At 34.4% G+C, this 18832-nt stretch overlaps 1 protein-coding gene across 1 annotated transcript; it reads right to left on the bottom strand.

Annotated features, from left to right (window-relative positions):
* Positions 1-4090: 4090 nt before the first annotated feature.
* LOC117103874 lies at positions 4091-10025 on the bottom strand. Its single transcript, XM_033244490.1, has 2 exons — positions 9818-10025; positions 4091-7199 (listed from the first exon to the last, which is right to left on the bottom strand). Exons 1-2 carry the CDS (start codon positions 9822-9824, stop codon positions 4753-4755), a joined length of 2454 nt encoding a protein of 817 aa, XP_033100381.1. The 5' UTR covers positions 9825-10025; the 3' UTR covers positions 4091-4752.
* Positions 10026-18832: the final 8807 nt, after the last annotated feature.

The following is an 18832-nucleotide window of genomic DNA, read 5'->3' as shown; positions in this document are numbered from 1 at the left end:
GTGTTGAATACAGATTCAATAGTGTAATTAATATTATTATTAGAGGTAAGCAGGGACCAGTCATATTAATGCTCCCTGAGGTATGACTTTAAACAGAGACCCAAGAAAGCGGTATTAAAATTACATGTCGTATTACATGATTGAAGAGATTGTGGTACACTATTCTGAATATAGATATTTTGCTGTTTTCTGAATAAACGTGTACAGTTATAGCATAGGTCTAAGTCAATTTTTGATTGACGAAAGGGACACTACTCTATTTTTACTACAATCATGAACCTGCTTTAAACCATAATTGTTTGCTTTTTTTCATTCTACTATTAACATCCACTAAATTGATAACCTATTTCTAATTCCAACACTAACCATCCAGTTCTTTTTTCGTAACTCTAGGTATTACGGAACAACCCAACAAAAGGACTGGATGGATGAGGATTGTTGCACATAGCCTCAACCGATATATTAATTTGTATTATTTTTCCTCTCACCAATGAATTATCGCCTTCCCGTTGTATGGTTTATTTTTCCAGGTGAAAATTTATGATGGAGGAAATAATGTCAACCTATTCGTATAGAAGTCCTGGGAATATCCTGTTCCACATAATCATCATAGTTCATTAGAAGTGTAAAAAAATGTTTGGGATTAGGAAACGTTGGCAATTTGGTCTTCTTTATCGGACTATGTAGGACCAGCAGGGTAGAATAATAATAATAATAATAATAATAATAATAATAATAATAATAATAATAATAATAATAATAATAATAATAATAATAATAGGCCTAATAATAATAATAATAATTATTATTATTATTATTATTATTATTATTAATATTGAATAATAATTATTGAATAAGTAAATAATAATAATTATTATTATTATTATTTATATAGCTCATTTACTGATTTCTTTTCAACGCGCTTTATATAAAAAGATGATACAGTATTAAATTAGGCCACATTATACAATGAAATTTAAAAAATATTAGGCCTATATAAAAAAAACTACAAGAATATTCTTATTATTAATTGCATCATTAAAATAATAACAAATTTAAAATTCATACTCAACGAAATAAACATAATTAATTACCTAACGAACTATAATATACAATTACTCTAAATTACTACAATGCAATACCAGTCAATTAAAAATTAAAATTCAAAATCTAGAATATGGAAAGACAATATAAATTAAATGGAAAGATAATAAAAATTACAATTTACATCATTAAAATCAATTTAAACATTTTTGAATTCGTTATTAATGATTACCTAACAACATTATTATTCAATGGTTTAAAATTTAAGTATTTAAATTTAATAACACAATGATTATTTCAATACCAATAAAACAAACATCTGAAAATGTACAAATAGGTCCTATTGAATTTTGGAAATATAAAAATTAAAATTATTTACAAGTTCCTGGTCAAATTACTAAATGTTATCAATTTAATAATGTCAGCTATAAATCGTTAAACGTTAACAAGTCTAATTTACTTCAGTAAGACGACGGTAAGCTTTGCAGAAATAATAAGAGCAAACACAATTTAAACTTCTTTTAGCAAGGGCTTTTAACATTCTATTACTTGAAAATACTAGTATGCCCTGGTAAAATAATAATTATTTCGTACGGTTTGAAAAAAAGTGAAAAAATCCACTTTAGGTCTATATTTTAAAGTCGACATCATACATCGGTAAAAGAAATGTACTTTAATTCCCATTCCTTTTTTTATCATTCGTTAGCTTCCTTAAAGGCATTCCCGCAACCACCTAGATATTCTATGAAAGAAATTGAACGAAATTAAGACAAACCACTATAATGTAGTATAGGCTAGACTATCAACTTACAGTACATAAACCTAACCAGATAATCACTGTCTATACGTTTACAGAACACTTTGTTACTATGTTTGTCCTATTATCGACGATGAGTTAAGCCCAATAAAATCGTTTTATTTAATTTTGGGTGTTAAATGTTACTCAGCTTAGAGTACCTAATTTTGTGGCTATTATAAAATTCATTCAGAATGAACGGGAACTTAATTGAACGCCCTCAGAGGAAAGATTTCTCGTTGAACACGTAAATAGGATTCTTGATTTGCTTTCAATTCTTCTGATTTTAACGTTGTTATTTTTTTGTTTTGTTTTGTTTGTTTTTTTTTGTTTGCCAGCTTACATGTTAAATTTTGTTGAGCCTCTTCAGGCACGTATCTAAGTGATGGGGATTATGGTTCGTGTAAACCCCCTTTTCCAGCAAATCCCGTCACTTTTTTTTCTATTTCCGGAATAGGTAATCAAACCCAACAATGCACTGCAGCACCCAGCCAGACTCCGACAAAATACAAACATAACTGCTTTTATAGCATTATTTAGACCAATACACAAAAACAAATCCTCTTGCTTCGGGGGTTCTGCTGACTCCGCCGGGGCTTTGCACCTTGAGCCCACGCCCAGAGAGCTCCCCACCCCTTGGAAGAACTTTGCTACGGTCATGCTCTTATTTTACATTACATAACATGAACATAACAATCGATAGACACAAGTATACAATGACGCTTGAAACCGCTTCTCAAACTTACCGCATACTCTTTTGCGATAAAGCGGTGTCCGCACTATCAAATTTAATGTGAGTGGCCATATGAGGCATGATGATGTCACCCGAATATGTGCATAACACGTTTATTTGTCACATGAACTTTAATCCTTGTCACATGAACTTTGATCCTGTAGACAGAGCTTAAGAATATCCGTACAAATGAGTGGAATCTGTTATCATTTTAAAGTCTGTTATTTATAAAATGAAATACAAATGGTATCATGTCTTTTGTCTGATTCTATAAAATCATCTTGCAATTTATAGGATCTAATTATCGTCGTTATTTATTGGCGGCAATAACCTACTTACAAATTGTAATGTAAATAATCCTAGTTCAGTATACCAGAACTGCACTATGGCTTTGTATCTGTCGGGCTCGTCGACTGTAATTAGTTCATTATAATTGTGATGTACAAAGTAGAGTCTGTTTCAAAGTAAAGAATTCAAATAATGATCAAATAATAATCCAATTTAATTAATTTCTAAATGCCTGCTGTGACTAAATTGGATGATTTTACGTTAAAATAACTTCGTCGCTAGGTTTTCAATGGGTTTTTTTTTTTTTTTTTTTTTTTTTTTTTTTTTTAGGTTTTCAATGGGTTTTTTTTTTTTTTTTTTTTTTTTTTTTTGTATTCTGTATTTTGTAGTTTCGTCAGAGAGATATGTTCTGCTTCTTGTTACTCCGGTTGTTGGGTCTTGCGTAACGATAAGTTTTCAGAAAAAAAACAAAGGAAGATAAAGAATCTGGAGCAAATACCATACATCGTGCTTTACAAAGATTATAAAAACATTAACCAAAAAAGGTACAACAGGAAATAGATAGAAAAACCAAAAGAAACTGAATCTTCCACTAAACGACAGCCGGAACTATTGACTTACCTACTTTAGAGATCTTTCGGAGAAGAAAAGAAGAACTTTAAAAAAAAACGAAAACTGAACATTATGCGGTTTTCGACCAAAAGACAAAATTAATAAAGAAGATATATTTGGGGTAGTGTATTAACAGGTTTAATGAATTCTGACAAAGTTTATATTGGAGAAACTGGCAGAGCACTAAAAACAACGATGAATGCGCATAAAATGTGGAAAGCAATACTATACCGGTAGCAGTTAATACAACGGCCAGCAGAAAAGCATCGTCTAGTGAAAAATATAATTAGGCCTATCTGCTTTTAAGAAATCTCTTTTGAAATACTGCAACTCTAAGGTGCTCACTTTCGATCCTTTGAGTGTTTGGTCTTGGTTATTTTAGCGGCTTAGTGGCCTAGGCTGGGGCGCCGGATCCGTAGAGATATATTCGCGCTTGTTCGAACGGCACAGTCCCTATGGGTCTGGTGGTAGAACAAGTATTCTCGAATAAGGACTATAAACCAAAGGCCCAGTGTACATAATTTGGCTCATGTGCACTTTAAAGAACCCAGTACGAGAAGAGTAGGGGTTACCCAGGTGTTTTGTAAATTGTTTTATTATAATGCATAATCAGTGTGTATAATTTATATATTTTTTTTTTATTTAATTGCATTGTCATGTTATATTATTGAGTTTTTATGTTCAAGTTGATGAACTAGTATAGGTGTACTTTCATATGGTTCTCTCAACTTTGCTTAATATTGAATATTTTATGTCGTAAGCTGAATTTAAATAAATTTAAATCAAATAGAATAAATACATCCCGCATAACGGATCACATGTTGAAAGAAAAGCACATACCAGACTGGGAAATATTAATAATATGGCTATCCGAAAATAAAATATAAAAGAAAAACCAGAGAAGGAAAACAAACTCATAGGGAGGCTCACACTAAATATACGTCAAACCTTGTATCGTTACGTAACACCCAGCAACGACCCAAGTAACAACAAACAGACCATGTCTATCTGACAAAACTGAAAGTTGTGTGAATGTCAACCACATAATAAAAATTGGTTTACTTTAAGGAATTTCGCTATAGAACTTATATATTGGAACCATTATACTATTAGGCCTTCATAAATACGTGGGCATATTCAGAACGTCTCTATTGACTGATAACGTTGAAAACGTTTATACCACGTTGTGTCAATGTTATCTGGCATAATCTACTGTAACTGCAACAATTTTGCTTCATATTCCCAGCAAATGCAGCAATGCATATTTTGCCTAGGTTGGCTAAAACTTGGTGACATTACTGTCTGAATCACTTGAAGCCACAATGGGAAATTTCACCAACACCCCTCTTTCGACCAGACTGTTAAGATACACTTCTCTATCTTTTTGCTCATATGTTTCAATAACTTTTTGAAAATTAGACTCCATAGCTTTTTCGATCTCTTTTTCGTGCGTATCGCTTTCGTCATACCTTTTTTGTGAGTACGACTCCATTGTAACTTTTATTGCTTGCAAACTAAAATAATCCATTTCATTCTTTGGCCATGTGATTAAAATAATCTGTCCCAAAGCACGAGAGATCTGTTGTGATATGTCATCCCATCCGTGTCGGTCTTGATTGTGTTCCCAAACTAACGGCCATCCAAAGGGCGTGATGAAAATGACAACTGGACTCTCACAACCTTTAAAACTAAATATATCAACAAGTTTTGGACAATCGTGTTCGTACGAAAGTAGATCATCTGCATTTGCAGAAGACTGATTCGCTACCGATGTTTGCAGAAATGATCGCAGAGGAATGTTTATTCGTTTGCACGATCTTACTAGTAACGAAGACAAGAATTGATCAGTATCTTGTACTGAATCTCGTATCACGAAGGTTACGTGATTTGGCTTTACATCGACAAGTTGATTAAATACAGCGTGGATGGTTTGATCCATCCGCGAGTCAATGCACGTGCAAGCAAAAGGGTTACTGCTCTTACACTTGCAATAGGGTAGTTCATACCATAAAGGTATTGGCCCTTCTATTGCATTACCATACTCCATAAAGAGATGGGCCTTATCACCCAGATGTTCCTGTAACGCTTTATAGAAGCGAAGACTATTACGTGTCATACGCATACATCGCTTGAGATGTAACACGGGAAAACCACGGGGTGAATTTGACTTCACGACACTCAACGGGTCGGTATCGTCCCTGATTGCGTAGGTTCCGGTGGCGATGGTCATCCATAAATAGAGTTCAGCATTCCTAAGACAGAAAGTCTCTAATATGCTCCAGTTCCAACTTGGTACGAAAGGCACTTCGTCTAATAGAAGAGCGACTTGTCTATCTGGGTACTTATCAATAAGATAATTTGCTATATCACAAATTAGCCTTGGCGAAAGTCGTTGACTGAATACATCCTTTGTCGGAAAGCAGTGTCCAACAAGATCAGAAATACTCCAAATAAGAATATTCTCTGTGTCGGCATTCTTTGTCAGATGTCGAATGTGCTCTACTAAATGGTTCTTTGATTTCCGCAAACGGCCCATTGTTCGAGTGTGTGATACGTTTGTACAAGAAACAATAAATATAAGATAGTTTGAGTTGTTTTCACAAAGTTTGTCTGCTAACATTTTCAAAACAATTGACTTACCCGTTCCATACTCTCCAGTCAAAATTATTTTGCGTAAATGTTGCATCTTTATCAAAGCAAGCTGCTCTGGATTTAGAAATATCTTTTCCATTTTTTCATTACTCATATTTGCAATATTCATTTTTGAATTTATTTTACTGACCGCGTCTACAATAGTTCGGACATGCACGACCGAGGCAAAACCAGCATATCTCGCACATAACTGTTCATATTGCATTGACGTCATTGCATCGTTCGAGTCATTTTGTAATAAAGAATCTCCAAAATAACTACCTAGCACTGCATTAACATTTTCGACAGAAACAATATTGTCCTTATACAGTATATGTTTCTTATGGTCATCACAAACTTTCACCGCTTGCAAATCTCTCGATGTGAGGTTTGGAAATGCAATAAAATAATAGAAAGGAATATCTCTAACAAAACCAAGACCACTATTCATGTCACGAAATGCAATCTCATTGCGCAGTACCTGTTCCCATGCACCTTTTATTTTACTTCGTTTTGTTTTGAAAGCTTTGTCACTAGAGACACTTTTAACTTCAATTAAAAGTATACCAAGCCTTCGATGAAAAATAACTATATCATGTTCTCCGGTAAGTTTTGTCGGTTTTACAGCCTTTGTTAATTTACAGTAATCTGAAAACTTATATTCGCTTAAGATAAACATAACTTGTTTATTTTGAATTCCCCATGAATATAGAATGGAAACGATTGCTTCCACGGCGTCTTTCTGAAATCGGCTGTCAACGACTTTAAGAGGTGATATTTTGATGGCTCCTTTCGAAGAAGACGAAAGTTCCGTGTTTGAAACTAAATCTGAGTTTGTCCATAAATCTAAATCTCCTCTTGCTTCATAAAACAACGCAGCTGGGACCCTGTAAGTTAAATGCTGCAAAGATGGAAAGTAGTGATTGATGTATTCGATAATTGCGTCATCTAATGACATCATTTCGTTGGTCAGTGGAGATTTTATCTTCATGTCCACTGAAACTTGTACTGGGGGAAAATGGCAAGCCTTTGGAACGACTCCACATGCTGGACATTTGATCTCGCCTGGTGGCAATGGAGTGGGGTGTTCTCGACCTGAAAAGGTAGAACAACCGAAAGTGTGTTATTTTAATAATAAATTCCTCATTTCTTTAGTTTGTACAACAGTATTTCACAATAAGTAGGTTTAGCGTGTAGCAAGTGGTCAGCTGATGAACATGTCAAATAATTACTTCTCTATTCGTTACACTATAATTCATCACATGGCATCACATCAATGATTGCTAATAGTTAGTAATTATAATATTATTCGGATGCTTATCTAAATTAGTCCTTTCGCACAAACGCTCTAAAAAATAAACAAAGCATGATAAAATATTGATTCCAAAAGAAAGTAAATTCACTAGTAAATGAAAATATAACTGCTAATTATTAATGTTATAATAAATCTCTTTAAGGCTAGAGTAGGCCGATAGGTGAATAAATAAATAAATAAATGTGACTCCTAAATATATGATATTTTTATCGTACGCCTACTCATGTAATCATTTCGCAGTACCAATACAAGATACTCGATAATAATAATACAATATACTTTTTTTTAGCTCTCTACACTGTTGTGTCTTGGGTTTGGCGGAAACACAATAATGAGAGGCAGACACATATGATGATATTTCTGTCCATGCCTACTCGTATGAAATCATTTCACAATACCAATACACGAGTTTTACCTAAACAAGGTACTCCATGGCGTGCCGTATCACAACATAATGGTTTGTGAATGATTTTCCACATTATTATCCCAATAATCTCTAATTTAATCAAATTAAATTTCACTGCGCTCTGCTGCTCACAATAATATCTACCTAAATAGGCCCATTTACTGAATATGTTATACCATATACTATGCTGACGTTTATGTTTTTTTTTCATATCATTTCTATATATATTTCTATTTTTTTTTATTATGATTATGATTTTGTAGGCTTTTCTTTTTTATATATTATTTTGCCATGTTTTGCTCTGACATATTTTGTCCCACCTACCAGTGCTTTTTTAGGGAGGGAGGCTCCCTCCCTCCATTGTTCTATTGTTCCTTTGTTTTATGCTTTGTTTTATTTACCAGCTTTCTATTGGCTACTACGTTTTGTTCTGCTCACCTATTGGTGCATTCTGTTTTGTGGAACCATGTTTTGAGCCTTCCATATGCTATATTTTGCTATTCTCATGTTTTTCTTTAGCTTGACAAAGTTGATAACCGAAAACGTTTGCTCACTTGAATAAAATTATATATCTGGCAACTTATTACCATCTCTCCGGAGTTGCATAGGCAAAGTTGTAACCTACCCAAGTGAGAGTTACTTATGAGACATGTTTGCTCGAGACACATTCACAATTTTATTTTCATGTGCTGAATATGCTCTTTCGGTTACTCACATTTCATGATGACATTGATTATATCACAGATAATATTTAAACTGCAGTGGCTCCAATTTTCTCTTGAACCTACTATATGTTTATCTCTACCTTAAATTGTATCTTTTTCCTCATGTGTAATTCCTGACACTTACATCTGCATTTAAACTATACCGGTATCAACAAATATTTCAGAAAAACGTTGCCAAATACTGTAGTTGTAATCTTCAAATTTGTCTTACTGAGAAGTAGTGGAATTTCGTGATAGGCCGATATCGTATTTTCCCACGAAAGAAATGACGTCACTGACTTTGCACGGGATTTATCTCATTAACCAATATGCGCCACTGTATTTACCGGCAGCTGTACAATCGAACAGCATTATCATATGGGGACTTTTCTATTTCTGTATTTAAAAATAGCATCTTTTGTTACAGAAGTAATTTTGCGCAACACAAATCGGAGGATATTGACAGGGATTCTCGTTTTCATTGACTGCAAAACATAAAACTAACTATATTTAAAAATAAATAAAATATATCAATTAAATTTAAAAGTATAGGCCTATTAGATTCTTGCCATTGACCGTCTTCGTGGCATTTTTATTAAACCTCTTGTTTTCTATTGTTAAATTGTAGTTTCGCCATGATTACATATTTGTGTCTGAATAAATCAACAACACAAACCGACAGAAAATAATTTAAAACTGTAAAACTCCAGAGCTAGATTTGATGGAAATAGAATTATATAATTCATATAAATATGTCAGAATTTTGTTATTATATTATCATGATAAAAAAATAAAAATCTGACGTACTTGGTCGGCCTTACGAGATATCGTATTTTCTTTATCCATTGCAAATTGTATTTTGTGTCTAGGCCTAGTGCCTAAAAATAACTATAACATGTCACTGGAAAATCCACAAAAGAATCATTGCAGTGTAAATTGAATAATAATGTTGCGAAATCTGCTTGTTCGCGCCATTATACTGTATCTGTAAATGACACGGACTTAGCTTACGCTCAATTAGATATTTGTTTATCGTACCGTTAAAATTACCTAAAACTGTCAATAGCCCATAAAATCCCATATGTACTTTACGAGCTGCAGTGCCGGATTCCAAATACTACAATACTACAGTTGATTACTAATGCATTGTACTTTTAAACTTGATTGTGAATTTTAGAATCGCAATTAAGCTACAGTTTCTTTTTTATGGTTGTCATAAGTGTCATTAATGTAAAAAAAAATCACTAACTTAATTTTTACACACAGGAGGCTACTTTGATTTACTTACGTTCCATGACAGGGTTAAACACGGCTAATGATCGTCACAATGCAGTATCTCTTCGTAGTGTACTATTGTTCTAACGATGTCAATACAGGTGCAATTGCAACACCTTGAATCTACTTTCTTATGTGCAATGATGGTTGACGGATAGTGACTTCTGCATTTCATATGAACAAGCAATATAAACTAATTGGAAAAACACTTTCAAATCGATACCAAGTAATTTATCTCACTGATATGTAGAGATTCTGGATCGTTCGATATTTCTCATAAAATAAATGACGTCATGACACACAAGAATACTTTATATTAAATGCAGGGGAATCCCAAGCTTTATAATTTAGAAACAGCGAAAATATTTTTGTAATGTGATTTGTTGTTAGCTTGTTGTATACCGCTTTTGTACTGAAGTCCCAAGGCGCTGGAGGCCTGAGTACTAGCTCAGACGTTCGAACATTCTTTTACCCTAGGGCACTCTATTCTGTAAACCGATTTCAGCTACTAGTGTACAGAACAGGAGCTGTATGGGTACACTGGGTTAACCCGCTACTCCTCTCGAAAAAAAAAAAGCACTGGTTCAAAAGTGCAGATGTGTAAAATTCCGATTTTCTGTTGCGTGAGAATGTGTGGTTGTCGTATAATAATAATGTTTATAAAAACAAAAAAACTGAAAAAAAAACTTTTTGTAGTTCTTATTTTACAAGACTTGTTCCACAACCAGAGCCATTCGAATCAGCGTCTATATATTATGGCTGTAGTATTCAGGCACCCCTAGCCACAGCCATGGTGTAGAGTGGTTCCCATGTGGGGAGTTGCGAAAATTGTAAATGTGGAACTACAAAGTATCAGTGGCGTAACGAAGGCCTAGCCAGGGGCTGAGAGCCAAAGGGCTGCAAATGACCGACGGGGTTGTGAGGGCGAAGTCCCTGCCGCTCCAAGGTTTGTAGCGTTTTGTGATGTATTTTTAATGTCTTTTTTGACAGAATTGAAATTTTAATTTAAAAATAAGCGTAATATGTTGTAATTATGATAATGTGTAAGTAACTTAATTTCTTGTTGCACATTGTTTCATTTTTATTATAAACAGATGTTTGTAATCTTTCTAATTATTACTGTTGCATGCGTTCTTAAGGTATGAGAGTCCAATTTCCGGGAACTTATAAGTTTATTATAAGTATATATATATATATAAAGTGATTGCATTGCCTGGTGATCTGGCGAATTCCAACTCTTTCTGTGAGAAATGCCACCTACCTAAACCAAGGACAGAAATATAGAAAAAATAAATGCAATACTTTATGCATTGTCTAAGTATTATTCAAAAAACGGACTGTAATGAAATCGAATGCGTGATGTGCTGTAATAACTAACGTACACTACTCAGTTTTTTTTTTATTATTATTATTTTGATTTATGTCACAATGTATGATTAATCATATCAATCAATCACAGGGAGGATATACATGTGCGTTGATTATTTAAAAAGGCAAATATAAATTTAATATATTTTGTTATTCAAAAATTACACTAAAGAAAGAACTTTTTATTAACTATTACTTTTAAATTACTGGATTAATATTTCATTGTTTATAACGAATGCTATAAAAAAAAATATAAAAAAAAACTCTTTAATGGAGTGGGTAGCCTAAATGTAGACCTAGAGCTTAAAACTTACGAACACACGTTGATACATCACTTTGATACTAAAAAGAAAGTCAAAAATGATCACCGAGCACCGAGAGACTGAAAATGAATACGGGATCGGAAGAAGAGCAGCAATATGAATGGAATTTCAAATTAAACAGCGTTGGAAGTGGAAAAGAATTAAAGAAAAATACTGAGAAATTGAGGAGATATCTAATTAATAAGAGTATAATACTGTATTAATTGGAAAGTAAAATGTAAAGTTTCGAGGACCGTATACCTGTATCCAGTAGGTGGGGTGTTAAAGAGGGTGTGTACGCACCCAACCAAATTTTACACGGTCCACATTTCCAAGACAATCGAGAATGTACTGAATATATATTTGTGATATTTTGTGATTTAAAAATAAAATCTTAAATTTTTACATTTAGACCAGTAATCTACACAGTCTGTCGTGATTCGGAAAAACGCAATTTATATTTTTTTTTTTTTTTATCAATTATCAAAGTATTGGCTTAGGGGCACTCTGTGGATGTAATCTATCATCAGAAGAGGTCATATACTCCAAACAATTCTTAGAAATATGAAATTATTATTATACATATTTAATTTCATTCCTAGCTGGATTCTCTATACTATGATTTTAATCATTTAAAAATGAACTTCCTTGTTGTCCCTTATGTCATAATAGACTGTAATAGGCCTATTATTAAAGAAAACTATTCAACAAACAACATAAAACAAAATTCCCAAGTCGGTGCATGCATAAAACGTAATTTCCTAAAATTTGGATATATGAGATTGACAGTCAATAAAGATTATCTGTACCCATATATGCTAAACATTTGAAAAATAAAACTCTATATGGGTCTGAACTTTGAATGTGACAAAGTGCTCTTCCGTTGTGGTCATACTAACTCAGTTATTATGACCACAACATAAGGAAGAACATTTTGAACTGTTTCCTGATAAAAACACAAGTTTTGTGTTTTTATCAGGGAACAGTTAAGTTACTGGTTCTTATGTTGTGATCATTAGAATATTTGTAGTATAATTTTAATTTTCGTAACATGTTACCAGATCTGCTAATGAACTATATTTACCACAACATCGTACTGATGCGCTTGTTTTTAACATTCGATTCAGTGGTCCAAACTCTGGAACAATATACCTCTTCAGGTTAGAAATACAGCTAACAAAATTATTAATTGTATAAGTGGAGAAAAATTATGAATTCAGAGTGTATTCATTTAGAAATATACGTCGAAAGTGCATTCTTTCTAAGCATATAGAAAACAAAACTTTTTAGATTGCCAAATGAAATCGTTCAAATTGTATAGTCCATTCTTTGAGAAAAGGGGGTCCCGTTTTGACTGATTTACTGAGTTAAGGTGTGCAGTCAACCTTTCCGTGAGCAGTTTTCATTATGAAATGTTTGTACTCTTTTTCTAATTATTGCTGCTTCATGTGTTATTGGTATTATTGAAAAGATTACACAGGATTAATATGAAAGTAATTAAAAAATAATAATGTCGGCGTCATTTTATGTATTTTTATAATCATGATAACATTTAAAACACATTAATCGACTAATCAAATCAAATCATCATCCACTTAATTCACAATGGCCAAATATACATATAAGACGAGGCATAAATGAGGACCAACCTGAAGTCGAGCTTGTCTCGGCTGGCCCTTTGACAAAAAACAAAAGAAAAGAGTTCAAAAAGAAGCAATAGCAGAATATAAATTAATTAAATACTCTGTAGGCCTATTTGGAAACAATTTTTTTCTTTCTAGTTTTATTTCACATTTTTCTCATGTGTAGATAGCAGAGTCCGTTTCAATATCGCAATCCACTGGCACAAAGTTTTATCCAGTAGTGCGATAGTCCAATAGTGCGAATAATATTATTGCTCCTAGCATGCGCAGTAAAGGACTTCGTAGTTAATTATTGAACTGCCCATGCGTGTAATAAAAAAATGCATTTTGAGCAAATTCGCCTAAAGCACATTAGCGCCGGTATGCAAACAATAAGGAAAGAAAAGAATACACTGTATTTTTATGTCGAACTAGAGGCACTCGCAGAGTGTATACCTACGCCTACACCCAAATTTCCCACGCATAGACCTATTGTCCCCATGAAAAAAAGTAGACAATATTGGATTTGAACTCGGGGCCGGTAGTGTAAAAAACTCTTCTAACCACTACACCAAACTGTTTTCACGAAGTGGCCAAGTTTGACGAATTTGTGATAAAAACTAAGTAAGTTTTCACAGCAAATGAATAAATAAATATATAAATAACTATATAAATAAATTTAAAATAAACAGGGGCAAAAACATAACCTCCTGCCAACTTCGTTGGTGGAGGTAATTACTGTAGTGTTTATTCAACATTGAGTTTTTATTTTTTTTACGACTAGGCATATCATAGGTTTATAATTTGTACTTTCGTTGGCCTAATCGAGTTATAGTTGCTGCCCTGCAAGTTTGTCATTGTAGCCGATGAAGTTTAACCACGTGATGTTTATTGAGCTCACTGCCCTATTATTATCGGCGCTACATGAGCTCGTAATTTCCCGACTTGATTTAGAGTATATTAAGAAGGCGCCTTGTACAAAATCATTCAAGTATTCTAAGAAATCGAAACTGCTGACATGTTGTATATTTGGCCCCTGGTACATTTTCATCTAAAAAATTGTACACCACATACCTCATATTAATTCATTTAGCCAAATTGAGACTCCTCTTTCGGTAGCGTTTTTATATCCATTTCCGAAGCTGCCCTTTCATCATCATCATCATCATCATCATCATCATCATCATCATCATCATCATAGTCATCGTTGTCGTCGTCGTCATCATCGTCATCGTCATAAATAACTCCTTCAAAATAACAGTGTAGTAGTAGTATACAAGATGAGCCCGCAATATAGTTCGTCCATTATTATATACATTTATTTACAAAAAAATGTATACATTCAAATGAAACATGTTGAAGCTGTTGTTAAAGGCAAAATAAGATTAATTAATATTACATTCCCGTTTATTCTTTACTCTACTGTATAATAAAATAATGCTACCTGTAAAGGAATATATTAGTTGTATTTTTTTTAATAAGGAGAGATATATATTTACATAAATTTATCGCTATACCAAAACATTGAATAACATGAGAATAGGAATATAATTTAAATAGTTGTTTCTGTAGCACACTATTAGTTATGTTTGGTTACACTTCACCCTGTCTCTTATACACATCGCCTTTATGCGCTTTACATGAAATTATAAAACAAAGAGCATGATGACTTAACAATACAAAATAAGGTGTGGAAAAGAGACTTACTTTATAAAGTATCATCCATCCCGTAACTGGGTGTCTATAAAACGAAGACCGAAGACCGAGCACCCAAAAACGAAAACCCTAATTTTTTCTCTTTTATTTTGATGATAATACGCCAGGCTGTCACAAAATTAAAATTTAAAAAAAATTTTGGGCGTCTGTTTGTGAAATTTTCACTTCATGCTATGTATTTATAGTATTCGTCTTTTTTAACACATTATTGCCTCAATCTGAGCCAATTTAATGATCTACTCTTTATTCCAGCTCCAAATCGGCAACCAATGTTGTACGTCCACGGCTGGTGGCAGAGCGCTTCTTGGCGCTGCTACCCTCTAAACGAAAGTAGGGCTTGACCTAGCGGTACGCGTATTTTGGAGGCCTACAAAAACCTTGAATATTTCATTCATAAACTTGTTCTATGTTAAATAAACTTCAGGAATGCTGTATAGTGACGCATATGTGCAGCATCTGTCATTCGGTAGTGACACAAACATAGGATGGATGAGATAATGAAGGGCCCTCGTTTTATAGACACCCTATATGGGTGTCTACAAAACGAAGACCGAAGACTCGAAAAACAAAGACCCACATTTGTTTTCTCTCAATCGTGATGAAATAATGAAATAGAAACTTGGCAACTGTTTTATGATGATTTTGAAATACTTTCAATAAGATAATTGAGAAATAATTGGAGGTCTTCGTTCTTCGGATCTTCGGTCTTCGTTTTGTAGACCCCCATGGGTGACTATAAATCGAAGACCCTTTAAAATTTCACAAACACACGCCCAAAAAAAATCGTAATTTTGATTTTGTGATAGCCTGGCGTATTATCATTAAAATAAAAGAGAAAAAATAGGAGTCTTCGTTTTTGGGTCTTCGGCCTTCGGTCTTCGTTTTATAGACACCCTCCCGTAACTGGCCATGGCGAGTTACTCGCTGTTGGATGCGAGTGAAATAAAACAAAATATAAGTAGGCCTAGTACAGTAGTATCAGCAACAGCAATAGCAGCAGCAGTAGCGGTAGTAGAAGTAGCAGCAGTAATTACAGTAGCAGTAGTACACTGTTATTTTGAAGCAGTTATTTTAACTCGAAAGGAGTTATTCTGTACCTTTTTTTAGGTACAGAATAACTCCTTTGGAGTCAAAATAACTCCTTCAAAATAACAGTGTAGTAGTAGTATACAAGATGAGCCCGCAATATAGTTCGTCCATTATTATATACATTTATTTACAAAAAAATGTATACATTCAAATGAAACATGTTGAAGCTGTTGTTAAAGGCAAAATAAGATTAATTAATATCACATTCCCGCTTATTCTTTACTCTACTGTATAATAAAATAATGCTACCTGTAAAGGAATATATTAGTTGTATTTTTTTTAATAAGGAGAGATATATATTTACATAAATTTATCGCTATACCAAAACATTGAATAACATGAGAATAGGAATATAATTTAAATAGTTGTTTCTGTAGCACACTATTAGTTATGTTTGGTTACACTTCACCATTTAGAGAATATTCTTTTTTGAGAAGATTTGCATTCTAATGAAGACACTTTTCTAATTTGCAAAGATATTACAGACTATAGTAACAAATCAATTCTCAGCCTACTGATAATGTATGAGTGTACACCTGGCATCGCTATGCACTCATTTTAAAAACGAATACGTATTATCTTCAAAACACTTCGCCATATCGCCAATTTCGCACGAGCCTTGAGATCTCCCTTCTACAGCCATGTAGAAAGCTGGTTCCATTATTAGGCTTTGTTCGTAGCACGGAGATTGCGGAGTTTTTGTTGTGACATCATGCGCAACATTAGTGTTTTCATGGTCACCCATTTCATTTCTACTGTTTGGATTTAGATGGGCAGATTCGCAATCTTCACAACCCTCCCTCGTACAACCAGATGATACTAAATGACCATGCCGCAGCCCTTTATAAACTGATACGTCCATGTTGGACCTAGTGGTGCTGGATAGGCCCATGTAACAGGTCTGTGGCTTGTCCAGGTCATTTTGTTTGAACATTGTTTGAGCACCAGGTCGGTAATACTCCTCTTCGTTTCTGCGTGCGACGTTGTCCAAATCTGCGTATGTATGGCTCATGGGTCTTTGATACTTTCCATCAGTAGGAGGAATGTCCTCCAGTTCAAGGTACGGATGCATCTGTAGATTGTTACCTTGTGGTTGTCGCTGCATCAATGCTTGCTGATGTTCAATGACGGTTTCGCCAATATGCATATACTGTAAGTCATCGTCCGTATCATATTGACGAGCCGGTATTTCTGGCGGCCTCGATGCAGATCTCTCAACAGCTCTATTCGTCTTCTCGGGACCGTTACTATCTGTGGTGCTGACAAAGGTCACTGTAGGGTACGCGTACTCCATGTCGCCTTGGTTGTATCTATCGGATACTGGAATTGGAAGAGGACGATCTGCAATGACAATCAAGATAATCTGAGATTACAAACCCTTCCCGTGTTGTGCTATATCGCGGCCTATCGATTATTTGCCTCGCGTGTGCAAGCCCGTCAATCGGGTGAGTTTGCACGCCGTCTGTGGACCGCTTCCAGAATTTGACACACGGTCGATCTGCTCCAGTCGGCCAGCGGTACGTCCGCTAGAGTCGGCGCGACCAAACAAACGATCCGGTCAAGTTGGTTCTGTCGTCTGTTTGCGGCCAGAAAATATATAAATAACATTCTAAAATCACCTTGCTTCCTAGACTTGCCACAAGTCTCATATTTTTTATTATTTTTCTATTCCGAACGACGGCTATGATTTGTGAGTGCTTTGTAAAAAAAAAAAAAAAAAAAAAAAAAAAAGGAATCGAGTATGGGACGCCAATTAAATTAGGTATGGCGCGCACTAAGTGCAATAAAGAGTGAGTAACTCAAAATTAGGGCCTGGAACCCAGGCTACTTGCTTCCGATCAGTACCAAATTTTAGGAGGACCGATATACATGTAATATTGGGTTTAATGTGTATAAATATGAAGTAAATCGGTCCAGAGGCGGATTGCTATAAAACGGTCTTAACTGGTACGGTAATTCTTCTCGAATAAAGCAGGCTTTATCACTTAGAACGTCTTACTAAAGTTACTCTGCTAAGTTACTGTTGCTATAACACGGTCTTCGCTTAGACCGCAAAACGCAAACAAGCACTCCCTAGTAACATACTGTAAAACATGCATATTATCAAAATGAACGCAAATAAACGTAGACCAGTTTTCTTTTTGTGTGTCTACTGCCCCCATCGAGGGCCATAAACACTACGTCATGATTAGCAATTAAAGATGCGGAAAAGGTCACATCCGGTGGAGGAATGATGGGTACTACTACCACTAGGTAGGGAGCGCTCTATTAAAAATCGAATAGCGTTCAGAACTCGAACAAAATTGCGTTCGAAACTCGAATACGTTATAGAGACGCAGCACGTGTTCGCCACGAACGCCTTTTACCGGCATTTAAAGGAAGCCCTCTAGAAAATGGTAGTACTTTTCAAAATCAACGACATAACGCGGTAACTCGAAGAGTTATTTTTTTAAAGTATTTTTAGTGTAATACAATACAACAGTAGTATACAGAATATTTTTATGAAAGAAAATGTTCATGAAAATTCCAAATACACTACAATAATACACACATCTGCATATTGAAGAACATAAGATTAAATTCAAAAACAAAAACTCCATTACAAGGCAGTAGACACACGCTCCCACTGGGAGCCTATTTTTACAGACGCTGGGAAGCTTGCGGAATATTCATCATTCGATACTTAGTCTTTGACGATCTAGGACTACCTGTAACGCCATGGTAAAAATGATTTAAGACCGTTTTAATCCTCCTCGGAGTAGTCTTTAAATATTAGGACGGCTTAGACCGCCGTATGTTTAACGCTAAAGAAGGACACATGCGTGTCAGAAATATTCGTCTTGAATGAATTTTATGTCTCTATTATGTCAACGTGTGCAATCGTTTCCTTTTCGTATTTGCTTATATTTATATATTTCTGTGAGACATGGT

This window comes from Anneissia japonica, unplaced genomic scaffold (assembly GCF_011630105.1).
Source record: "Anneissia japonica isolate Jap-2015-1 unplaced genomic scaffold, ASM1163010v1 scaffold3862_len378127_cov164, whole genome shotgun sequence".
NCBI lineage: Eukaryota > Metazoa > Echinodermata > Crinoidea > Comatulida > Comatulidae > Anneissia > Anneissia japonica.
This window is presented reverse-complemented; position numbering and strand designations above follow the sequence as displayed.